The 26,698-nt window shown below is 41.4% G+C and overlaps 2 protein-coding genes across 2 annotated transcripts; both read left to right on the top strand.

The window, feature by feature from the left end:
* The first annotated feature begins 898 nt into the window (after nt 1-898).
* LOC308079891 (uncharacterized protein) lies at nt 899-5,894 on the top strand. The gene is made up of 9 exons (XM_080421512.1): nt 899-927; nt 1,172-1,251; nt 1,445-1,720; nt 2,055-2,193; nt 2,317-2,429; nt 2,685-3,032; nt 3,589-3,945; nt 4,559-4,732; nt 5,403-5,894. The coding sequence occupies exons 2-9, from the start codon at nt 1,218-1,220 to the stop codon at nt 5,705-5,707; spliced, it is 1,746 nt and encodes a 581-aa protein (XP_080277638.1). The 5' UTR covers nt 899-927; nt 1,172-1,217; the 3' UTR covers nt 5,708-5,894.
* Nucleotides 5,895-8,909: 3,015 nt separating this feature from the next.
* mapk11 (mitogen-activated protein kinase 11) lies at nt 8,910-25,755 on the top strand. Its single transcript, XM_080421791.1, has 12 exons — nt 8,910-9,132; nt 16,009-16,138; nt 16,266-16,324; nt 17,471-17,582; nt 19,971-20,000; nt 20,896-20,943; nt 21,044-21,158; nt 21,542-21,613; nt 22,083-22,162; nt 22,411-22,489; nt 22,626-22,799; nt 23,448-25,755. Exons 1-12 carry the CDS (start codon nt 9,020-9,022, stop codon nt 23,519-23,521), a joined length of 1,086 nt encoding a protein of 361 aa, XP_080277917.1. The 5' UTR covers nt 8,910-9,019; the 3' UTR covers nt 23,522-25,755.
* Nucleotides 25,756-26,698: the final 943 nt, after the last annotated feature.

Here is a 26,698-nt window from a genome sequence, read left to right as displayed (position 1 = left end):
ACTTTTACTTCTAACACTAATTGACCACACCTGGCTTCTGTGTGTAAACGTATTCATTCCCTGACATAGCCTACGGTATATATTTATTTGTTAGACTGTAGGCTACAGACATTCATTCAAAGACCCGTTGATGATATTTTGAGCCAGAAACTAAAATTAACGATTTTAAATGATCCATCTTGTTTTGTTTTTTACTTTTAGCTGAACCTATCCTGTGATTCAACCATTGCTGCCATTGCTGCTATGACCTAACCTGAATTTCCCAGAATCATTAAAGGTTTATATTAGGACTCTATTGCATGTGGCTGTGTATAGGAGGAGAACGACTGGAGGAGTTTTGCATTTGCAAAACATCTCTTACAGTACTGTATGTCCCTTTGTATCAAAATCATATAAACAAATATTTCAACCAAATGTAATGTGTGCTCTGACTGCTCTCACCTCATTCCCTCTGTATTTCTTTGAAACACACACACACACACACACACACACACACGCACGCACGCATGCACGCACGCACACACACGCACACACACACACACACACACACACACACACACACACACACACACACACACACACACACACACACACACACACACACACGCACGCACGCACGCACGCACGCGCACGCACGCACACACACACACACACACACACACACACACACACACACACACACACACACACACACACACACACACACACCCCCACACACACACACACACACACACACACACACACACACACACACACACACAGTATTGCATTACACCTGTACAATAACTTTTATTTTCTTGAACTTGACATCAACCCATTGTGGGCGGAGACGACATCATCATATTAACTTATGCTGTGTGCAGATAGCTATTTATATTTCCCTGCCCTCAGTCGAGGCTGGAGGGACAATAACTATCTATCATTTGGGTAGGTACATTATTTGCTCTTGTGAAACATGTTCAATTAATTTCCAAGATAGACAAATTCAGTCCAGACTTGAACAAACCTGGGTATTAATATCAGAATGTAAAAATGTTTACTTTTCTTATAGAAGTTTTGTTTTTAGATTATGCTCAGAATTGGTATACTACAGCTTTGGAAGTCAAATGCTATTTTTTTGTTATTTCTATAATACAGTGATTACATAATTAATTTTTCTCTTACGAAACAGACAAAAACGACCATATAATAGTGACAGTGGTCCTTATTCTATTACCATGGCAAAGTTGATCCCACTACTGTTGCTGCTGGGTAAGTGAGTGTGTTTTCATTGTTAGGTTGGTTGTTGTGTGCATAGAATTAAGAAGGTTCAAAAAAATGTGCAAAATCAGATACTCCAAATTATAATGTATTTAGCATAAGGGGGAATTATATTTTTGTGAAACCACACTTATAGGATATTTTATGTCATGGTACAGTGACTGGCAACCTTGTTTTTCTTCAGCATCCCAGTCTTCCCTCATGTTGGGGATTGATAGGCCTATACCGGTACTTGAGGGTAGAAACATTACTCTCGTATGTGGACTTGGAGAGGGCACGTCCTGGAGTAGAAGTTGCTCTGGTCGGTGTGACAGCAATGTGTTGCTCGAGGGAGCCATAGGCAATGAGATGACCAACGACAATGACTTGACCATTTACAATCTTAAGCACGAGAACAGTGGAACTTACTGCTGTTGCAAAGACACAAATCAACAAATCTATGTTCTTAAAGTAGTAAAGGGTAAGTGATGCGTGATCTAGATTTTCTGTGGTATGTTATGCAAGGAAAAGCAATTTTCCTCTTCATATTCATATAGGCTATCACTAATATGGTACATTTGCTGTACAGCATTTTTTTTAAATAATTTAAATGCTAGATATCTCTCATACAGCATTGTACTTTCTCATCAAAATAATTGTGAACGGTTGCCAAAACATGAGCAGCATTTTCATATAGGGTATGTTATAGGCTCCCTTCCAAAATTCTGCTATTTAGAAATGATTTTGTCCTTTCTCTGTAGTCTTTGCTAAAAATCTGTTACATTTCTGAATTTCCATGTTTTTGTTCAAATCAGAGTGCAGCAGGGAATTCCTCCATGGTGTAAAACTTGATGGTAACGAGCTGCTTTCTGAACATATTGGAAAATATTGGCCAAAATGGAGTTGCAGAAGAAACTGTACCAATAATCCAGCATGTCAACATTTCTCATACAAGTAAATATACAAAACATTTACTTTACCTACTGTACAGGATGGTTATGGTATTACATTTAGTCATATACGCATATGTGCTGTTTATTTTTTCCCCCACCTTCTTCATCCTTCTATTTTCCATAGACGAGATAATCGTGATTGCAAGCTCAAAAACTCAACCGTTGGTAATCCTCTGAAGATTGAACATGAAAAGGGAGTCGTTTCAGGATACTCGCTGAACAAATGCCATGGCAAAGGTGACTTCTGTTTAAGTTTCATGTTATAAGCCTTGTGATGGTGTTTTCTTTCAATGACCATTTTTGAAAGACAATGTCAATGTGCAGATGTACAGTAATTGAGGGAAAGGGACTTAATTACTATCCTACTAATGATCCAACTAATCCAATTACAATTTGTTCCTACTTAAAATTGTCCTAATTTTTCCTTGCAATGAATACTCACATTTCCTCTTTTGTTCCAATATCAATTGATAATTATTATTTTTTAAACAGTACTGTATCCAGCCAAGAAATATACAGTGGTGAATGAGATGAAAAACTGGACAGAGGCAACAACATACTGTGAAACACACTACTCAGATCTCTCTGTCATGCACAATGAGGCAGACTGGAATCAATCCAAAGCAGCATTGAATAGTTTCACAGATGCCATATGGACTGGTCTCCAAAGACAAAACTCAATATGGCGGTGGTCAAATAAGGAGCACTTCTTTTACTTGAACTGGCAACCTCATTATGGTAGCTGTGGGCAGACTGGATACAAATGTGCATTTACTACTGATGGATCTTACTGGCAGCCACAGCCATGTGACAGTGAGAGGTGCTATGTGTGTCAAAACGGTATGACCTTTTTTATTCTATTCTATATATCGTTACTGTATCTCCATATTTCAACTTTTTATATATTTTATCATACAGTAGATATATTTTATCATATTTTATATCATAGAACTTCATCAAAATCATAGCAAAAAAGTAGTGAAAATAGCAGATTACAAGCTCACAATATGTCGCGATGTGTTGTGAGCTTGTAGATCGGCTATTTTTACTACTTTAAAATGTTTTTAAATCATAATAAAAAAGGGAGGGTTTTGGACATACAAGGTTTCCACTCGACAGCAACGATATATACTGTACATAATATACATATACACACACACATACAGTATATATATTGTCGGTCACTGTTGTATATATATATATATATATATTGTCAGTCACTGTTGTTTAGCGCTAGATAAACCACTGGTTTAGTTATCACATCTGACACTGTTTGTCATTAAATCTAGACAGATTGTATATAATTCAGAAAATAGAAGAAATCTTCATCATGAGATCTCACATTTTGGGATGTGAAAAAGTAATGAGGAACAATTTGTTTCACGTTCACTTTAAGTTACTCATGATGACAATGGAGCGACAGTGAAGCAATACATCCTACACGAAGGGTCGAAGACACAAACAGACGCAGTTGGAGACTGTCAACGTACAAAGGGGGGAGACCTAGCAAGCATCACTAACAAGAAGGAGCAGGAGGCCTTTGATGAGGTCAGCAAAGGGCGATGGTGCTGGATTGGCCTGAAGTGTACGCCCGAAACCAGCACTTGGCACTGGTCCAGTGGAGAGCCATTTCCTCCCGTGAATGATGAGATAAATAGTGATGATACAGCAGACTGCATGATTATGATGAACCCTGATGGTAAACTGAAGGCAGAAGCTTGTACCAGTCTGAAAGCTTTCCTGTGCTACGGAGGTGAGTAGGCTACAGTCAGTGGTGGAAAGTAACTAACTTAAGTAACATTTTGAGGTATTTGTACTTTACTTGAGTATTTCCAATTTCTACCCCACAACATCTCAGAGGCAAATATTGTACTTTTACTCCACTACAATTATTTGAAAACTTTAGTTACTAGTTACTTTTCAGATATAAACTATGTTATAAAGAAACATACATTAACCACTTTAGCCCTATTTTATACATAGGCTATTTGAAAATAGCAGATCTACAAGCTCACAACGCGTCGCGATGCGACGCGTTGTGAGCTTGTAGATCGTCTATTTTCAAATATTTAGTACTTTCACTTTTGGTACTTTAAATACATTTTGATGCCAATACTTTTGTAGTTTTACTCAAGTAAATTTGTAATTCTGGACTTTTACTTGTAACATAGTATTTTTATATTGCAGTATTGGTACTTTTACTTAAGTAAAGAATTTGAGTACTTTTTCCACCACTGGCAACAGTTGTGTGAGAGGGTCACCGAAACGGTTCTGAAAAAGTTGCAGCATCCATATTTGCATTTTCTAGTGTTCTGGCCCAGATAACTTTATGGGTACGAAACGATGTCCTCGCCCTTCTGATGCAGAACGACGCACCGCTGACAACACCACGGATGTCCTGACCACTGAAACCCCCACCGTGCCCCCCACAACTGAAACCCCCTCCAGTGAGACCATGGCTTCACCTGCTCCGCCCTCAGCCTCCATGTCCCCCACGTCTCCCCACACTCAAAACACATGCTCACCATGCTCATCAAAAGGTACAGTGACCACCGCACAGTAAAATCCTCACTTTAACTCTGAGTGAGGATTTTACTGTGTAAAGTTACTTAGTGTTAACCCAGTTTTCCTACATCATTTTCAATCTAAGTTGGTGTGGTTGAATGGACAATTACTGACGTTTAAGAAAGCTTTACTTTTAATATATTCTCCCTGTGGGGCCTCTGGGTTAATTGGATTAAGGAATGACATGAATACAAGGCACAACTGCAAACGTGTATAAAATAGACAGAGAATAGAGAGAATCAATGGCGCTAACAGAATTTGCCTATTTTCTACTATAAATTAGCATACAAAATGTTGTCATTGATGCTGCTTTGTTAGTATTTATTGTGTGTGTGTGTGTGTTTGTGTGCGTGCGTGCGTGCGTGCGTGCGTGCGTGCGTGCGTGCGTGCGTGCGTGCGTGCGTGCGTGTGTTTTCATCTCCTGTCTGCACCATCCATCTCCATCCATCTTCAACCGCTTATCCGGAGTCGGGTCGCGGGGGCAACAGTTCCAGCAGAGAGCTCCAGACCTTCCTCTCCTGAGCAACATTAGCAACTTCCTCCTGGGGGATCCCGAGGCGTTCCCAGGCCAGTGTGGAGATGTAATCCGCCCATCTGGTCCTTGGTCTGCCCCGGGGTCTCCTCCCAGTGGGACGTCTGCACCAGGCAACTTACATTTCTACAAAGATCCTATGGACTGGATGCATGCCCTGAAGGTATGTATGGAGCGTGGAGGCAGCCTGGTGCACATCACCAATGACAGTGTGCAGGAGGAGGTGAAGCAGCTCTTGAAAGACCCAAGTGTACCAGCAAATGTGTGGGAGGAGGCCGGTGCATGGATAGGCATGGAAAGAAACATATTTGGCTGGGAATACCCCTGGGAATGGGACTGGGTCAGTGGCGCGCGAGTGGACAATCTGGAGGCCCACCGGCATGGAAGCTTCCCTGCTGATGTATATGTTACAGTATGATTGGAGAACCAGTACGATTGAAGAATGCGCGCTCGTTTTTACCACCCACCCAGCACTAGAGGGAGCCACAAGCCAGGCTTGTGCACAAACATATATGGCCACACACACACACACACACACACACACAGTCACACACACACAAACACACACGCGCACACACACGCGCACGCGCTCATGCTTTTTTTGGTTTATTGAAAGCAGGACTGTTTAGATACTTTTATTGTGTTCTGGCTTTTGTTTTACTTTCTCCCTGACACACACACACACACACACACACACACACACACACACACACACACACACACACACACACACACACACACACACACACACACACACACACACACAGTGATCCATGAAAAGAACTATTCTGTCCCTATCGGTTTACAAATCAAACGGCGCTGAGTCGACTAGTGGAGCGTCGGCCGGTCACCGCGGGCACTCGCGCCTGGAGGCGCGAGGGCGCGCTTCCTCGGCCTCAAGCTCCACTAAGTCGGCGCGCCGTGCGTGTGAACGCGTGTTCAGCGTTCCCCTCATAGATATTATGGTTCCCCTAGCGTAGCTTCCTGGTTGCTATGTGGGGGGGAACAACAAAAGACAGGTCTCCGTCGGCGCATCAAAGCCCCGCCTCTCCGCGCTCTCCTTCTCCTCCTCCTCGGAGGAGGAGAAGGAGAGAAGGAGAGGACGGGACGGTTTAAAACGCGAGGAGGAGGAGGAGGAGGAGGCTCCTCTTCCTCGCGAGCCTCGCGTAATAACCCCCCGCCTCGCAGCGCCGTCCTCCTCCTCCTCCTCGCGAGCCTCGCTAATAAACCCTGTCTCGAAAAGCCCCGCCTCGCCCCGAAGGAGCCCCGTGCCTAAAAACGAGCGCTCTGTCTTCAATCGTACTGGTTCTCCAAACGTACTGTGACATATACACCAAATGCTGTGGAAAGATCACCAGTGGCCTGAAGTGGCTGGACGAATGCTGCTTCCACATGCTACCATTTATCTGTCAAGGTGGGTTGTTGAGCATGACTGTTGCTGACAGTGATTCTGATTCTTATCTGATTCTATAAAGGTTTGACCTTTTAAACAATTTACCTGAGGGGGCAAATTCATTCACGTAATTAAAGCTTAATTAATGATGAATTAATGATGAACTAGGCATGTAGTGCTGTGGAATAAAGTCCAGTCCAGTCCTGACTTGGTTAAGTCATATAGTGACTGACTTCACCATTAGTTAATGGTGAGGACCAGGAATTAATGATGAGCTCATGATAAATTCATGATGAATTAATGTAGTTCATCATTAATTCATCATGAATTAATTACGTTTTGAATTCCTCCCCCTCAAATAAAGTGTTACCCTTTTAAATCTGCGTACAAATGCACATCTGCCATTGCTGTAAACAATTAATTGGTCCATTGCAGTGAGTGAACAGAGTTGTTGCCATGCAGACTCTCTTTCCAGTAGGCTACTCATATCATTTGCCATTACCTTACAAAACATATATATGAATATAACCACTTTTTTATGAGCATGTAGGCTATAGGCAAATACTTTACATGCCATATAGGCTATAGCCTGCCTATTGCAGTAACCCTATGTAGCCTATTCCATAGTATTCAGGTAGCATACTCACACTTTAATTATTATAGTCAATTTAATAATATCTTATTGACATTTATTAGGCTACTTTTAAGAATAGCAGCAATGCTCATCATGTCACAGTTTTGTTTTGACTAATTCTGTGTCCCTTTACCAACAGGAGGCGTACACTAGATGGTGCTGCTGCTACATACCGTTCATACTGGAGTGGGACAGAACTCAGTTGGTTAATGTTGGATCACAGACACATTCAGTTTGGTTTTAACTTTTTGTCATGCTTATTTCTCTTATAGTTCATTTTAAAAGTATACGTTTTCATTTCAAGAAACTTCAAGTAAGGGCCGCATAGCTTACCTCTCTTTCATACAGATATACAGTTTGACTTGACTTGTTGGTTGTTGGTGGAAATAATTCTGAAAAAATAAATTATATTTACAATCCCTCTAGGCCTATACTTTCTTTTAGATGGATTATGATGGTCCTTATTATTAGGGGGCCAAGCACGTAGTGCAGTGGTGAAGTGACGAAAACACGAAACCCACAACCATTGGCCAAAGGGTGGCGCTATAGCACTAAATTGAAAATGCAAACTTTGAACAGGTATAACTCAGGTATAACAGAAGTTTGTACGTGAGAAAATGAAGCCCCCATGAGCCAATGAATATTGTATAATAAAGAGACTACAACACTAAGTTTGAAATCTTCATTATAATCAACACAATACAGAGATACATTACAATATCCACAATGTCTCTCAGCACTCTGCTCAGCTGTTCAGAATGCTCATTTGTTAATTGCATGGGCTGCTTTGTCTCAAGTTCAATCTATTCTGTTTCTATGGCTTATTGTATGTATTGCATATTGCGTTTTTAATATTGCCTATGCATTCCTTGGCCCCCATATCGCTGCTTGAAGCTATATTTATATTGATTATTATTATTATTATTATTATTATTATTATTATTATTATTATTATTATTATTATTATTATTATTATTATTATTATTATTATTGGCATTTAGGACTACTAGTTTCCTACATACTATGCACACTATCATAAATATAGTCTATAATATAAACATACATTACAGTATATCTTTATATTTGCTGCAGTCTAAACTAAAGGGTGCTGCTGTTAGTAGTCAAAAAGTTTTTTGTTAAATAGTCAAAGCTCTATATTCTGATATTAATCATTGCAGTGTTTGTTCAGTATAACAGGGGTTTCTAGAGTAAAGAGAATCAATTTATCATCTTCAATTTTATATGGTTCCAATTCCATTTTTGTCTAGCCTACTCATTATTTTCATAATTCCAATTTCACTTGTTTATCCCCGTAGCCTATGTCTGAGCGGTTAAATCAAGCTTTCTAAAAAAAAAGGGGGCTTTAAACTGTATTTGAATATAGTTCACTTGAGAGAGAGAGAGAGAGAGAGAGAGAGAGAGAGGGGGGGGGAGAAAGTGAGAGAGAGGTGGAGAGGGAGAGAGAGAGAGGGAGAGAGAGAGAAAGAGAGAAAGAGAGAAAGAGAGAGAGAGAGAGAGCGCGTGAGCGAGCGACAGACAGACACCGGCTGCCAGAGTGAATCGCTCTGTGTGTGAGTGTGTATTTTGTGAGTGTGTGTGTGTGTGGAGTCCATGCATGCATTGCAGTCGTAGCCACAGACAGTGTGCAGCCGGCTGCTAGTATCTGGAGTGTATAATATCTGCTGCATCATTCGGGCTGAAACATGTCTGCCAGACCGGGCTATTATCGCCAGGAGCTCAACAAGACGGTGTGGGAGGTTCCTGAGCGGTACCAGAACCTGACTCCCGTGGGTTCGGGGGCCTACGGCTCCGTATGGTGAGTTACGGCTAATATACAGCCTATTGGCGGAGGGAGGGGCGAGGCTGCTGCTGTCTGTCGAGATATATATCCTGCGATAAACCATCGCACATAGAAATGTTATATTGTTAGATTAGAGGCTAATTACGAGAATCCCGATGCAGGCCTGAAAGACTAAACATAATTGCAACTAGAAAAAGTGCTCCTCGGAGCACAGGTCTCCGCCAGGGCAGGTAGGTTATTGTGTGGGCCAGCAATGTTGATGGAATATGAAGAAATTGGGACAGATCCGTTTTGATCACATGACTATAGAGATAGTGTGTACTGATTTGCATGATGTTTGGCCAAAATCTGTAGGAGTAATATGAAAAAATGTGTTTTGCAAAAAGTGGCCTCCTGGTGGCGCTATAATAGGGCAATGTCAAAAGGGTGGCATTTGTTTCTCAATGTGCGAATGTGTGTGCAAAGTTTCATCGCATTCGGACGCTTTGTTCATGATTTGAGGCATTTTGTTCAAAACTGGGCACTCCTGCAAATGTTGGATGTCAATCTTAGCCAATCAGGATGGAATATGAAAAATCAAACAGATTCGCCTTGATCACATGACTCTAGAGATCATGTGTACCGATTTCCGTGAAATTTGGATAAAATCTGAAGGAGTAAAGTAAAAAAATGTGTTTTACATAAGTCGGCCTCCTGGTGGCGCTATAAAAGGCAGATGTGGAAAATGCAGGGCAAAGGTTTTTCCTTGGCCTCTAGGGAGTGCGCATACAAAGTTTTACGCAGATCGGTGCAGTTTTAGGTAAAACTCGAATCGGCCTGTTATAGTGCCACCATGAGGCTGATTTGAAAGATTTCAAGTGGCATTTCTTCCTCAGCCTAGTGGGAATGTGCGTGCAAAGTTTCACGGAAATCGCATGTAGCGTTCATTATTTGAGGCATTTCGTTCAAAACGGAGAACTCCTGCAAACTTTGGAAACCAAACTTAGCCAATCAGGATGGAATATGAAAAATCTGAAAGACCTGTTTCATTAATTGACAGTAGAGATACTGTGTACCGATTGGCGTGATTTTTTTGGACAAAATCTGTAGGAGTAATACGGAAAATGTGTTTTGCAAAAATCGACCTCCTGGTGGCGCTTATAACAGGCAGATCTGAAAAATTCGGGGCAGAGGTTCTGCTCTGGCATCCAGGGAGTGTGCGCACACAGTTTCGCTGCCATCGGCCCAACGGTACCGGAGATTAGCTAGTCACAGACATACACACACACTCACACACTTATGGACGGACAGACAGGATGCAAAACATACATCTCTGCCACGCCTTCGGCCTGGCAGAGACAATTAACATTTCGCTGAAAGGACTTGTCTGTTCTTAAGAGATGTAACTTTGATGTTATTACATTAAGCCTATGTTATGCTTTTTACGCTGAAACATGCCGGGTCATTGTTTGTAGAGAAGAAAATCCTATAGGCTACTGTATAGTATAGCCTATACACTTGAGGCTACGTAGCAGGTTATTATGATATATACTGTATACAAAGAATACATAGCTATATCTGTCTAGACTTCAATCAGACGATTGGCGTCATCGATAAAACAGTCGGTGCTGAATTAGATTTAATTTGGCTTCGGGCTTTGTAAAGAGCCCTTTTCTACATTCTTAATGTTAAGCTCATATAACAGGAACAACTCCAGAGAGGTGTTCATTATTGGCAGATCTTTCACTGGCAGGAGCTCATGGGGGAGGGGAGGCTATATGTCACGTTCGAAAGGGGAACGGGCAAACCTCCCTTCCTGGCTGGGAAGGAGGCAGAATAATGCCAGATTTATACTTCGTCCTACGACCGTGTGGCTCGCTGACAATAAGTGATCTTCAGTTAAAATAAGGTAGCCCAATATCCCATTGGAGCAAAAATGTCCTCTACATTACAGCAGTGGTTCTCAACCTTTTCAGGCCACGACCCCCCAAAAGAATCATATTTTAACTGGGGACCCCCCACCCTGATAAGCACTTGGAATTGTAGGAGTTGAGGCATTACATTTAGTTAAAGATTGTGAAAATTGCAGATCTACAAGGCAAGCTCACAACGCCTCACAGCAGGAGGCGTTGAGAGCTTGCAGATCGGCTATTTTGACAATGTTTGCCTTTTTCTTATATAATTTGGCCAATGTTTGACCTTTTTTTTTTTTTGATTACTTTTTATGCAGTAATGGTATTTTTTCTGGTATTAAAAAGGTCTTAAAAGTCCTAAAATTGTCACTTCTCTGTCATCTGGGGACCCCCCCCCCCCCACAATCATGTAGGGACCCGACCCACAGGTTGAGAACCACTGCATTACATGACATATTTTTTACCAGATTTCAAATCCATGAAATGATGTATTTATCACCAACCCGCCAACATTTATCGACAACAACCCACCCTCAACTTCCTTTCTTTTCTATAGCCTTGGCCTGATATGGCTCCACTTGCAGACATGTTGTAATGCTGATTTTCTTTTATTTTGGACCGCTCCGCTGTTGCCCAGAGAGATCCCGTTGCCATGGCAAGGTGTCATGGTGATAAGCAAGTCTGTCAATATATTAATCCACGTGTCCATAGGTACACCGACACGTCAGATCCCAGCGAGAAACCCTGTTTCAAAGGGATTCAAAGTTCCAGCTCTCAGCCAGAATTACACATTCTAACTCACATGAGGAACTTGTTCACAACTGGGGGTGTCATTGGAAGAAGTGAGCATGTTTAAGACATATCTCAATGACCAGACTGTGTGGGATTTGCTTCCACACCATCGTGCTAAGCAATGTCTCATGGATGGATGCACGAGGCACCACTAGAAAGAAAAAAACATGATTAGATCACATGTGTTGGAAACAGATACTGATATCTGTCTGTTCCTTTGAACTGAAAAGGGTGATCAGCTGTAAGCTGGACAGCACTATGAATACACACATACCATTATAGCTTACAACCTCTGGAATGGATCATTATGAATCAGAGATTTCTCACTTATCTTGCCTCCGGTCTGTCTCTGTTTCTTTGTCTCTCTATTTCTGCACTTCCACGCTCTCCTTCTCTCTTTATCTCTCTCTCTCTCTCTCTCTCTTTCTCTCTCTCGCTTGCACAAACACACACACAGACAGCACACACACACAGACAGACAGACAGACAGACAGACAGACAGACAGACAGACAGAAAACCCCCACACCATGGTGGCCTGCCCTGCATTGTTGTCCTCGCTGAGCTCCAGCTATTGTCACTGACTTTCTCATGGAAAGACTGATTGATTAGCAGATGGCTGGGGGATGGGGCTGACATTGGGGTTCATGGTGGGGGGGTATGTTTTGTTAGAGGGTGGGGATATCTGCAGGGTCCATGCAGGGTCATGAGGGACGTCTACATCTGAAGGTGCACAGTTACAACACTCTCTGATCTCAAGTAGAACCTCCATTCTCCTGGTAAAGACTCCTGAGATTGCAAGCCTGAGGTCAAGGATCAGACAAGCGTGTATACCATGCTGTACAGCCATAAAACCACCCCTGGTGTGTGGCTAGTGTGTCTGTGTTTGTGTAAGTGAGAGACAGACAGACGGTGTGTGAGACAGACCCGACAGACAGAGAGAAAGAGAACTATCTCAGTGGTTTATTGTGAAATTTCCCTTTTAAATGTGGATGTTTCATAAGAACTGATCAGTAGCATTGCCACATTCTTCTTGATTGTCCAATAACTTCTCGCAGCTTTCAGTCTGCAATCCCTGATCTTGAGTCGTCTCGTGCTGCATCATCTGTTTCCTGGAATGAAACTGGGCTGTTTTGACCAGCTGAGCTCAGATGGAATATCATGACTCGGTTATTGTTGTTTTTCTTGTTGTTGCTGCTGCTGCTGCTGATGTTGTTGTTGCTGTTGTTGTTAAGTTGCCATTTTGTTGGCACTTATCCAGAGTGAGCAGGTGTTGTAAGGGTTCAGGGTTTACATGTACACATGCCTGCAGTGGAGACTGAACCTCAGACCTTTTCATCATGTATCGATTATCAGGTTTTGGGCCGTTGATGGCTAATAAGGTGTAATTGTAATTGGCATATTACTTCTGCTTTCTGTGACAGACTGATTACCACAGTAACAGGGTTGCATTGCTCATGGGACGGCCTTGCACGCCGTGCAGGAACGTATTTGACCAGGAGCACGCGCAGGCACACGCATAGATTTAAAACGACTTTAAATTCACACCTCAACAAAGTTTACAAAGGCTCCCGACTCACACCAGGTGAATTAACATAGGAATGAGCCTAGATGCATATCAATTGTCCATTGTGTGACCTGTAGTGTAGGTGTTAAGTGGCGTGCGCGTCACGTCATTAAAATAGAGTGCAACCACGTTCCAATTCAGCATCGCAACACTGCACAGTACCATGTAAAAGATGGGGATGCAGCTATGCAGAGCAAAAGAAGTGTCTGTGCGCTGTGTGTGTGTGTGTGTGTGTGTGTGTGTACTGTGCTTGTCTCTCTCCCCCTGGACACAGATGAGGCCCAGTGGATGAGACCGACAGCAAATAGGATGCTCCACACATGAAATTGGATGCTGTGTTATTATAATACAAGTCATAAATAACAAGGACGTCACGACATGTTGAACAGAGAGACACACTATGTCTAACCTGCAATTTGAGCAAGAAACGTTCCTCACCCTCCTCAAATGTCCTCTCCATACAGTCCTTATTTATGCATATATAGTATTGGCTAGCTATGTTTACTATCATAGGGATAGTGGGTCAAATCTTATGGGCACATGCAAATGATTGTTCTCAGCGCGTGTCAGTGTTCTTCCATCTGTGTTTGGCTGCTGAGCTCAGCTGACTCACCTCACATCGGATATTTGTTCTACCATAGATGCCCCCCCATCAGCCATCACACCCACTCATTCCTGTTTTGAAACCGGAGGTGCATTAAGGGCTGTGCGCGCGTGTGTCTGATACAAAAGAAGAAGATGGAAATCGATGCCGTGGCTAGCTAGTGTTGTGTGGCGTGGTTGTGTGGAGTTGCAGTCGGAGCCTTGTATGGACTATGGAGGGGTGTTTGTTATGAACAGACAACAGAGGCCTGGCTTATGTCAGGCGGAAGGATAGGAGACGGGCTGCCTGTTTGGCTACGGCCGGTCGGGGGGCATCTGGACAGGCAGCAGGTGCTTTGGAGGCAGGAAGTAAAATAGATGCTCTTAAGCCCTGCAGAAAGACAGACTATCTACTCATAAACTGGGCAAACATGTAATGATGTAACATAATTGTGCTAAGTTTCATATGGTGGCAGTGTTGATTTCGTCGACTAAAACTATGACGAAATATGTTTGTCGACTACCTTTTTTCACTGACATGAAATAAAAACGAAATAAACACTAAGCTACGATGACTAAAACTAAGACTACATATGTTGACAATTGCGTCAACAAAGAAAAGCTAGACTAAAATGTTAGTGAGGGACTAGTGGAGAAGAGATCCAGTAGAACTAAAAGACAAGTCCTTTTATGTTTGGTTGTGCTCAGGTGTTGCGCTCTGAAAATAGCAGATCTACAAGCTCACAACACGTCGCGCTGCGACGCGTTGTAGCTTGTAGATCGCCTATTTTCAGCATGCAACCAAGTGTAAAATCAGCCATTATGACGCCATCAAGGCACCGCCAACATACATTTAGTCGACTATAATCTTATGATATTTAGTCGACTAAAACTAGACTAAAGGCCTTTGAAAACAGGGTGCGATTTTCCGCACGGAAAAAACAGACAATATCATTTTTTAAATGAACACATGGTTCTCAATGCACACCCCGTGCGGCGATGCGATGCGGCGATGCGTTTTTTTTTTCAATCGAACCCAGTTCGATTCGTGCGTCTTTTCGCATGCGGTAAAAACTGATTGACTAATCGCACCCTGTGTGCAAAGGCCTTAACAGTAAAACATTTAAGATGACTAAAATATGACTAAAACTAGATGGAATTTGATTCAAAAGACTATGACTAAAACTGAATACAAATTTGGTGTCAAAATCAACACTAGCAAAACATGTAGTGATGGAGTAAATTCATTGTGCTAAGTTTCACAAGGTGGTAAGGGGAGGCGAGGACAAGCCAGTCCAGTGTATAATGGCATCCATGGCATAATGATGAGCGATGTATGAACTCTCATTCTTGCTCTACGCCAAGCGTGTCTCATCTCCTTATTCAGACATCCGCTTCTTCTATTCTATTTCACTTTGTGCTTCTTGTTTGCCGGTTTCGGTAGCATTTCTCAATCACTTCTCCTTCCTGTTTGTCTCCAGGCAGCGAGCAGGGCTTTGATAGATGTAGGACTCTTAAGTGTTCAACAAACCGGGCCGTGCTGAAAAAGGCACAGGGCACAACAAAGGCAATGCTCGCCCTATGCAATGTGGGATGACATATCCATTTAAAAAAAGCCAAATTAAATAAACAGGGCTCTTCAACCTGAGGCCGATTCTACAAATGTCCTCTAAAACAGTTTTCAGATAAACTTAATGTTTCTATATCTGTGGTGCTCCAACTTGTTCATGTCAAGGACCCCCAAAATTATATGTATTTGGCCGCGGACCCCCCCCATCTCAAAATAATTTGTTCCAGGGACCCCCAGAAGCAAAGATTTGAGTTAAAAAAATGTGCTTTGAAGTTTGCATTTTTTTTCAAAAAAAATCTAAAATAGCAGATATACAAGCTCATAGCTTGTATATGAGCTTGTATATCTGCTATTTTTGAATAGCCAAAAGTGTGAAATAATGATTTTTAGCTCAAATCAAAAAATGACACGGATGTGTTCCCGGTCTTAAAGGGTTAATATGCATCACCAACCATCATATCTCTCTCTATCTCTCTCTTCCCTCTTCTAGTTCAGCCTACGACGTGCGGTTACGACAGAAGGTTGCGGTGAAGAAGCTGTCCAGACCCTTTCAGTCGCTGATCCATAGTCGCCGTTCCTACCGGGAACTCCGGCTGCTCAAGCACATGAAACATGAGAACGTTAGTATGATGAGCTTCATGAAAAATCACTAACAGACAGACAGAAAGAAAGAAAGAGGGAATGGTCTGTGGTTGAGTACTGTTGCCCTTTATTGATAAGCTCTTCTTCTGCTCTCTGTCTTCACAGGTCATAGGGTTATTGGATGTCTTCACCCCCGCTGCAGCATTAGAGGACTTCAATGAAGTGTAAGTGTTTTCTTACCAAATTGATGGGTTTAATAGCCATGTGGCTACCTCTTGAGTCTCGTCCCCAACAGTGCTGTGCTGGGCGATATACCGACAAAATCAAATATCGTTTTTTATTTTACCAATTACATTGACTAGACCATACCCGTGGGGGGATATGCGCACATGATTTGGCAACCCGGGAGCCAGCGAACACAAAAACGCTAATAAACAGCTGACATTTGGGGAAAGTGGTAATGGTGAATGGCTGTGTACAAATTCAGATCAATTGCTCCAGCCACTGAGGAGAACCACGCAGAAGAGATTTTGGCCTCACCACCACCCACACAGAGGGTTGTCGAATTATAGGAGGATATGGATAATATGATATTTCACGGATGACTTTCAGATTTAGAGGCAATCGTTGTTGATTTCACTCAGTTTGAAGAACTAATTATGTTCAGGAAAATGGAGCACTTGTACTGTAAGGTAACCTTTAAGACCAGGACAGGACAACATATCATGATATTACTGATAACCAAAATCCGAGATTATGTCTAGTCTCGTGTCACAATATCCATATTGCATCGATATATCAACCCTCCTCTCGTCCCCAAACCATCGTTTTTCTCATCATGGTGATAATTAACCCATTCAATCCAGGAACGCATCTGTGTCATTTTAGATTTATTTGGCTATTCGGAAATAGTGAACATTTGTGCAAATCTTTGAATATGTATTTTTTAAAGCGAACATTTGTAAAACATTTTGTTCCAGGGACCTCCAGAAGCAAAGATTTGAGTTACAAATGTTCGCTTAAAAAAAATACATATTACAAGATTTGCACAAATGTTCACAATAAAAAAAAAATAGCAGATCAACTCCACGGGTATATTTGCAAAAACTGAATATTCCGTTTTTGGCACTCAATGTGTTAATATTGAGTGAAAATATTTTTTTTTATATTAATTTAATCGTAGTGTTTTGCCAATTATTTGGGGGCCCACTTGCAGTACCCTGCCAGCCCACCAGCGGGCCTCCGGTTCCACAAGTTGGGAACCACTGTTCTAGAGGTGTTTCAAGCTGTGAAAACATCTTGAGGGTTGGCATGGCAACCATCGCCATGCACCATTCTAATGAACTCCCTCCTCTCTCCCTTCATTCCAGTTATCTAGTGACCAACCTGATGGGGGCGGACCTCAACAACATCGTCAAATTCCAGCGGCTATCAGACGAGCACGTACAGTTCCTTATTTACCAGCTCCTTCGAGGCCTCAAGGTAGTTTACCTCAGTACCAACTAGGGCTGTCACGATTATGACATTTTGCATGACGATTAGTTATATAATTGTGATTAGCGATTTAATAGTGTTTTTGTCGTTGACCACTGGAAACATATGAATAAAAATGACATTTCTGTTTGGCTTTTAGGCTTTGAAGTTGCACAGGGCAGATATGGCAAATAACCTAAATATACAAAGAAATGACTGACATATTTAAAAACTTAATACATAAAAAAAAACATTAATAGTGGAAATAGCAGATCTTCAAGCTCACAACGCGACGCGTTGTGAGCGATATATTGATATACTCTATTTTTGAAAATATTTGAACATTATGATTATGACTATTAGGCAAAATAATTGTGATTATCTCAAATAATTAGGCAATTATGTAATATTTGTGACAGGCCTAGTACCAACCAGTACTAAACCTAATCTTTATGATCACCACATACAGAGTATACTAGGTTCTCAACCTTTTAAACTATTTTACAGAGTTACAGACCTGTAAGGGTCAATTTGGGAACATTGAGGGTCCCTGGACCCCACTTTGAGAACCACTGACTGACCTAATGGTTTTGCACCCTAATTAAATTATTCACAGATTTCCTTCCAAAATGTGTACAATTTTTGTAAAAACATATGTTGTAGGAACAAAGAAGCGGATGCTGCATGCTATCGCAAGCTTTGTTGACTAGAATGTTATTATTTATAAACATTAAATCCATCCAGAATCTTTCCCATCCACCCTGTGTAGATCGAAACTTGGTCTTATCTTAATAGTTCTAGTTTCTCTAGTAAGCTTGATCAAGTGTGCAGGCTTATTTATTCCTTGTTTTTTAAACCCACCTGCACTAAACTAAAGCCTTTTTCTGCAGTGTGTGTAGAAGTGTTATTATTTTATTCTATAGTAAAACACATTACACAATTAATTATAGTAGCACAATATTTGATACAGATGATTACATCCTCTAAAATATTAACTATTACTTCGCAACTAAAGTGCTCATTTTAAAGGGCCGTTTTCACCAAGCACTATAACTATATCGTTCACCATTGTTTTTGTTATAGTTGTGGTGTGAACACCGCCATCCGCTTGAGTTAGAACGATTTTTGCGAACGCAGCGGAAGGAGGCGCGCCTTGAGCTTACTATGAAACCGTGCTTGGCTTGTGTGTGTGTCTGCGTGTCTGTGTGTCTGTGTGCACTGCCTATGTGCAGCTGTGTGCAGCCAAGTAAATGTCCAATATAGACGTACCATACATCAAATGAAAGGTCTTTGAAAACTGAACACACCTGTCAAGGTTGCGTTTAAGCCCGCCCCTTCCCCCGGAAGCCACGCCCCGGAGAAGGCTCCTAAAAACTCCCCATTGAAACCCCATGTTAAATGAAAAGTGCCCGAATCGCTCCGAAACTTTTTCTACCCCCCCTAAGTCGGGGTCTACGAACAAATACTTCGGCCTCGGATTTTGGCTCCGCCCCCCGGAAGTGGGTGAAACAGGCACTTCAAACACTTTGTTGAATTGTTCAAAAACATTCAAAAAATCACACCCAATGTGAAGAGAGTGGTGCCTTTCATGAGTTCATTTCGTTAGTTACTTTTTACAGACTTTGATGACTTCAAAGTATTTTTACTCATTTTAAGTACTTTAAAATGTTTTTACTGATTTTTACGTGTTTTTACTCATTTTAACATCTTTTAAGTATTTTTACTCATTTTAAGTATTTTTACTCATTTTAAGTATTTTTACTCATTTTAAGTATTTTTTACTCAGTTTAGGAACTTTAAAATGTCTTTACTAATATTTAAGTATTTTTACTCATTTTAAGTATTTTTACTCATTTTAAGTATTTTTACTCAAAAGTGTGTGTTGTGTGTAAGTGTGTGTGTGTGTGTGTGTGCGCGTGTGCGTGTGTGTGTATAATTAGTGTAACTGGTTGCATCTTTGTGTTGCAATCAGCCGCAGCTGTTGAGGCTCATACGGACGGACGGACGGACACACAGACACACAGACACACACCAGGACAAAGTCACTCCTTGGAGTGGCTAGCACCACTCAAAAAAAATTTGGGTGAATTTTTATTTTTCTAAGATGCTCCTTTTAACGCAGAATAAAAAAACACCTTAGTTTTCGAGCTGCGTTCGCTTACCGCGTTCGCGCGTCTTACTTGTTAAAACTATATTAGTTATCGCTATAGTTATTGTGCTCGGAGTGCACAATAAGTGCACTGGCCGGCCTGCATAGTTTTTTGTGCAGAACAGACAAAGAGAGACCCCTTTTAGTCAATGCTGGAATGCAGTGTTGACCCTCCTTGTCTACTTTTTGTCCTCTCTCTTCTCCTCTCACTCCTCCCCCATCCCTCCATCCTGTGGTTCCTTGAACAGTACATCCATTCAGCAGGACTGATCCACAGAGTGAGTGGTGGCTTCTCTTTGCAACTCCTTCTTTTCGTAATATTAACTGCAACTTCCTTTTTTTTTTATTGCCCAAGAGCCATTAGTGACGTATTTTTGACTCTCCTTTAACCCATTAAGACCGGGAACGCGTCTGTGTAACCACTTTATTTTAACCGCGCTATTTCTGCTATTTCTTGAACATTTGTGCAAATATTTGCGTGTAGATATTTTTTTAAGCGAACATTTGTAACTCAAATCTTTGCTTCTGGGGGTCCCGGGAACAACATATTTTGTGATGGGGGTCCGCGGCCAAATACATGTCATTTTGGGGGTTCTTGACATGAAAAAATAACCACTGATATTATGGCGACTTAAGTTTTTTCAAAAAACTGTTAGGATTTAGAATACATTTGTAGAATCCCCCAGAAGCAAAGATTTGAGTTACAAATGTTCGCTTTAAAAATATATATATTGAAAGACTTGCAAAAATGATCACGATTTTTCAAAAATAGCAGATCTACAAGCTCATAGCGCGGCACCGAGTGCCGCGCTATGAGCTTGTATATCTGCTATTTTTGAATAGCCAAAGAAATCTAAAAATGACACACGGATGCGTTCCAGGTCTTAATGGGTTAACCACTTTCAACCTGGCGTCACTAGTTTGGGCTCGTCATGAAAATAGCAGATCCACAAGCTCACAACACTTACCCAGGTGACACGTTGTGAACTTGTAGATCGGCTATTTCTGCCAATTTGTCTCATACAAAATGGTATAGTGGTCCAAAAAATGAATTCTTGCTGTGTAGATGGGAGTGGTGGTACTAAAGTACATGCAAGAATAGACTTTATTCCTTCTCTTGTCTCTTTGACTTACAGTATAATGTCATTTTGTCTGTTTTATTGTCCATGAAAGGACCTGAAGCCCAGTAATGTAGCCGTGAATGAAGACTGTGAGCTTAGGGTAAGACCAGACCGTCCATTGCAAACCCTACATGCATTCTCCCTCCTAACCTCAAGAAAGGGCGTTCGCTACACTGACAAAACGTGTATCTGTCCGACAGATCCTTGACTTTGGATTGGCCAGACAGACCGATGATGAGATGACAGGGTACGTGGCAACTCGCTGGTATCGAGCCCCAGAGATCATGCTCAACTGGATGCACTACAATCAAAATGGTAAGAGCTGTTCTGAAACAAGTGTGTAATTACTGACAACACTCACTACTAAGGAACAGGGACAACTGTTGCGCCCTTCTTTGTCCTTTGGTAACGTTTGACTGCAGGTGCGGTGGTCTAAAAAAATATAGAGGAAAACTAGCAGAACAAGACTCGCTCACTGCAAAAAAAAATGAAGGAAAACTCCTTAGAAAGACTTAAGAAAATATAATTTATTTATTTTAAATGCTCATCAAGTGCTCTGTGCTCATAGTGAATTAAAAAAGCAAACGTTTCGGTCCTGGGACCTTCGTCAGTGCTAAGTAGTCTTGTTCTCCTAGTAACACTCACTACTATCCATGTGTTGGTGTTTTGGTGATTAAAACATCTGCTGTCTGTTCCAGTTGATATCTGGTCGGTGGGATGCATCATGGGAGAGCTGCTGAAGGGAAAAGTCTTATTTCCCGGCAATGATTGTATCCTTAATTAATAATGACTTGAGAGACAGAGAGAGAGAACACTATGCTTTGCAACTTCTTTCTCACCAACACAACTTCTATTCTCCATAACTGCTCTAGTCTAGAATACCTCAATCGTAGATTTGCATTACAATCCCAGGGCCCTTTCAGAAAAGGGAGGTGCACCAAAAGACAAGAGTGGATGAATGGGAAACGCTCACAATAGATTGAATTGTATAGCTTTTCACTATATCTAAACGCAGAGCTGAGATGAATTTGATTTACTGACGTCTGTGTTGCTGTGGGGACTTCTGCATTCTAGAGAAGACCACTTGAAATTCAACGATGCTCGAGATCAGCAAGTCGAGAGTGTTGCGCCTTCAGTCAATCGTGTGTTACCATGTGACCCAACTAGTTAATGAGTCAGCGCTGCAAGCTAATGACTGAACTCTAAATCCTGTCTGCCCTTAACTCCTGCTGTCGCAAGATATCGACCAACTGAAGCGAATCATGGAAGTGGTGGGCACGCCCACCCCCGAGCTCCTGCAGAAGATTTCCTCTGAACATGTAAGAGAGTAATGAAGGTTTGAATGCACTGCGTGGAAGGGAAGAAAGATTCTGGGGATGTAAATGTTGAGGAATAAAAAAAAAATACATGCTTTCCATGATGCCTGAACTAGTTTAATTGATCAGTTATTTGACTGATGAGGGACTAGTCTGTATGTGGGTGGCAAGATGATTGACCACTGTATTGACTAACCATTTGACACCTGGCACTCCTCGCTGTCCCATGTGCATTGATCCCTGATTTGCAGGCTCAGAAGTACATCCAGTCTCTTCCCTTCATGCCCCAGCAGGACCTGGAGAAGATCTTTAGAGGAGCAAACCCCCTTGGTGTGTGAAATGCTATCAGATTTGTTTGGAAGAAGAACATTAGAGTGTGCGTGCGTCTAAAAGTTTTAATATGTCACTCAAGTGCTTAAGATGAACAGCCTTTCTGTGTCTCTCTGTGTGGTGATCTCTGCATTAGCTGTGGATCTACTGAAGCGCATGCTGGTTCTGGACTGTGACGGTAGGATCTCGGCCAGCGAGGCTCTCTCCCACCCCTACTTCTCCCAGTACCACGACCCTGACGACGAGCCAGAGGCCCCTCCCTATGACCAGACACTGGAGAGCAAGGATCGCACACTGGAGGAGTGGAAGGGTGAGGGAGATAGGGATAGCCATCAAACAACCAAGATATTTTCATTATTTAGCTATTTAGCCCTTTGACTATGACTCACTGACTGTATATTTGATATATATTACTGCTGCTGACCATTGTCCAAAGCATACTGTAGTTTGTTAAAGTTTAGAGGAAGCTGATTCCATTCATTTCAGTACAATATGAAAATCAACTAGGTATACACTAGGTATATGGATAGTTAATCCAACAATAAATATCACTGCACGGTTATTGTTTGTCAATTATGTGATCATTGTGTTTTAATGCATTTTAAAGTGCAAATTGATTTGAAAAGTCCAGCCAAAATAGTCCCTGGAGAAAATATTGATTCATGAACTTATTCAGTATATATATATATAATATATATATATATATATATATATATATATATATATATATATATATATATATATATCAGTTATTCAGGTATGTGCATTAGGTTTTAATGACTTTGGATCAAATGTAAACAAATGCTAAATGAATGGGGAAATGGTTTATGTTTATTGTATGATATGACATGCATTGACATTGGTATGGGCCTTTAAGGATCCTTGGAAGGATTTTAAATCCTCTCTGCATATTCTGTAGCAAAACTAACGTCGGTCCTTCCTCTTCACTCGTCGACAGAATTGGTTTTCGAGGAAGTGAAAGGCTTCAAGGCGCCCGTCAAGAAGACAGACAGCCTTCAGGTGGAGCCCTGAGCCTCTTTCTGCACGGCCCTGCCCTTTCTCCCAGAGAGAGAAGGGCCATGCAGGGGTGTGGGAGGTGCAGAGAGACTATTCTATTGGAGGTGACATTCCCCGGGCGTGCCACCTTCCCTCCCTCTGCTCTGTGTGACAGTTTTATTTCTTTGATTGCCTATTATGAGTTTCTTTGAGGGGATCGGATGGGGGGGGGGTAGAGCATGGTTCAGACTAGAGTATGCACATTACAATTACAGGGTTTTGAGGGAGCAATCTAGGAAAGGCGGTCCCTATTGGTTCTGCTTTCTCTAGATGGCAGACAAAAGGAGGAGGGTATCCTGTCCTCATGTATGATGCACATTTTGTTTACAGATAGAGGTTGCCAGGGTGATGTGAGAGAGAGAAAGTCGCACAAGAACGGGACTGGTGTTGGAAATGAGCTTTGGCTATATTATACACAGTGCACAGTACTTACAGACACTGCTTCTGCAACTGTCAACGTTTCTCTGTACTTGCCCCTTACAAATAAACGAATAACCTACTATAACAACAACCTAGCCCAGTCCCAGATAGTTGACACAGACAGATGGCATAAGCAGTCATTACAATGGATTTTTTTTTAATGCTGTATATAGATTTCTATGTCAGAAACAATGTCATGTCACAAATCTCTACTTAGCAGAAGAGCTTAGCATAGTTAGCCTGCATAATCCTGCATGACAGTTGTGTGCATTTTATCACACAGTATATTACTGATACCACTGTACTTCCATTAAGACTGCTTATCGCATCTGCCACAGTATTGTAAAGACGGCTTTATGATCGACGGTCAAACACGGCAATGCCAAGAACTGTGACCAACGTTTTTAAGATGTTTTATGTTTATATTTGTTCCTGTGTGTGGGGGGGTGGAGGGGGAGGGCAAACAAACAAAACAAACCCTTTTTTCTTCAGATGACAATAATTCGGGGGCAAACAAACAAAACAAAACCCTTTTTTCTTCAGATGACAATAATTCATATCCGCATCCAAGACAAACACCTATTTGACGAGTCTATTCTTCACTAAAACCTAGCTTGACATATATCTGCTGTTAATAAGCACTTGCTTCTGATAGCCATTCATCACCTTTGTCTCACAGCGCTGTGCTGTGCAAGTATAGGACCCTTTTCTGTCTTTACACACTAATTAAGATAAAGGACCTTCAGCAGATTATCAGGGCTATTCCCAGTCGGTGTCTTTTAGTGCTGAATAACAACATAATCTAAAAGAGACAGCAGGGTTTAAAAGGACTCCCTTGCTGACAGTGTACACAGTCAAATCCTCAGTGATGATTTATCCATTTGTACACTAAAATTAAATGAACACTGAGGATTTTATTTTACGGTCTCACTTTAGATGTCAAACTGGTAGTCCTTTGGGGCGTACGATTAAAGGAACCTCATTCAAGAAATCTAGAGTGTTAATTTAACGGAGGGTGTAAAAACGTTACCCATAATTACACTGGAGTACTACATGTAGACTACTGTGCCGGTTATACAATAATAAATACTGCAAGTAAAAGGGGTGTAAGTGAAATGTTTTTGTTGAGGGAAAATTTTGTTTTTTCCCACAAATTAAACTACACACAAACACATACATTCAGGTTGGGATACCAATTGTATCCAATCAGGAGAGAGAATCCCACAAAGATCATCAGCTTATCAGCTTCTGTTTTATAGTGTTCCAGTTCCAATTTAGTCATTTTTTCATCACTCCCAATTTCATTTGTTTATCCTGTATATGTTTTCCAATTAATATCCCAACTTGAAAATGTATTCTCTGATTACTAAACAGCTGGAGAGACCCCTGTTAATGAACAAACACTGTAGGAATTATTACTATTAGGAAAATAGAGTTATTTAACACTTGCATCCCATTTAATGGTACAAGTTGTCAACAAAAAAGGCCAAAAAGTCTTGTCAGTTGAGGTACGTTAGGAGTGATTTTTGAATGTTGGTGTGTTATATGCAAATGTTCATGTTGTAAATGTGGTGGATTTAGAAACTGCAAAGCGAATGTATACAATGATGTATTTTAAAAGTGAGACGTGTCTTTTGATTACAGGGTGGCATGTATTTCAGCCGTATGCCATGGATGTCCAAACACTGAAGTGAATGTTAACGCTTTGGTTTTGAAATGCTTATTCATTCATTATATGGCTAAACATTGTATGGCTGCACACAATAAAAGTTTGTCAGTAAAAAAAAACATTACATGTGTACTCTGTCAGAGTCTGTTTACGGCACCTTACGACAAGTCATTTCTTGTTTAAGCGAATGTCACGTATTTTGTAAAAACTGAGCTCAATATATCAAACGTGTGTGTGTGTGTGTGTGTGTGTGAGATATACTATCTTTGTGGTGACCAAATATTGACCTTGCTCTGGTGGTCACCATGAGCAAACGGGCTCCGAAGACGTTACAACAATAATGAAAAGTGTCAGGCTGGGATTAAGGTTAGTAGGGGTCACGGTGATAGCCTGGCATGGCCAGACTAATCAGTAGCTAATGACATCGCTCAGCCAGATTCGTCTGGTTTCCAGGCTATTACGGTGAGGGGTTAAGGTTAGGGTTAGTTTGAGGGCAATTTTGAGGTGTGGTTGGGCCAGCAAGTTAAGTGAAAATGGCATCTCTATTGATTTGGTTACTGACCCCATAGAGATACTAATACAAGCCTGTGTGTGTTTGTGTGTAGACACCAATGTAAACAGGATATCTGCACTAATTAAGGCATCATTAATACAGCATCATTAACACTGGTCTCAACCCCCACTGCCCCCAGGGGGTCTCCAGAAATGATTTGGTTCCCAACTACTGATAGTTAGGAACCAAATGGACTCTTATTGGTCTCTCCGAGAGTGTAAAATGGAACTAAATGGTCCTGTAATGGGTCGATTGGGATCCATTCACATTCTCAGAGTTAGATTATCACTGAGGAAAACAATAAAATAGTATCAAATGGAAGTCCGTGGCCCTAATGCAGTGGTTCTCAAAGTGGGGTCCTTGAGAGGGTTCCAGGGGGTCCCCCAGCTACATTAGTTAACTTAGGCTGTTTGAAAATAGCGTTTTGAGCTTGTAGATCTGCTATTTATTTATTTTTAATCTAGGAATAATCTTTAAAAATGTTTTAATCATTTTAACAACACAAATCTTG

Source organism: Gymnoscopelus braueri (assembly GCF_963280865.1).
Source record: "Gymnoscopelus braueri genome assembly, chromosome: 23".
NCBI classification, from domain to species: domain Eukaryota; kingdom Metazoa; phylum Chordata; class Actinopteri; order Myctophiformes; family Myctophidae; genus Gymnoscopelus; species Gymnoscopelus braueri.
This window is presented reverse-complemented; position numbering and strand designations above follow the sequence as displayed.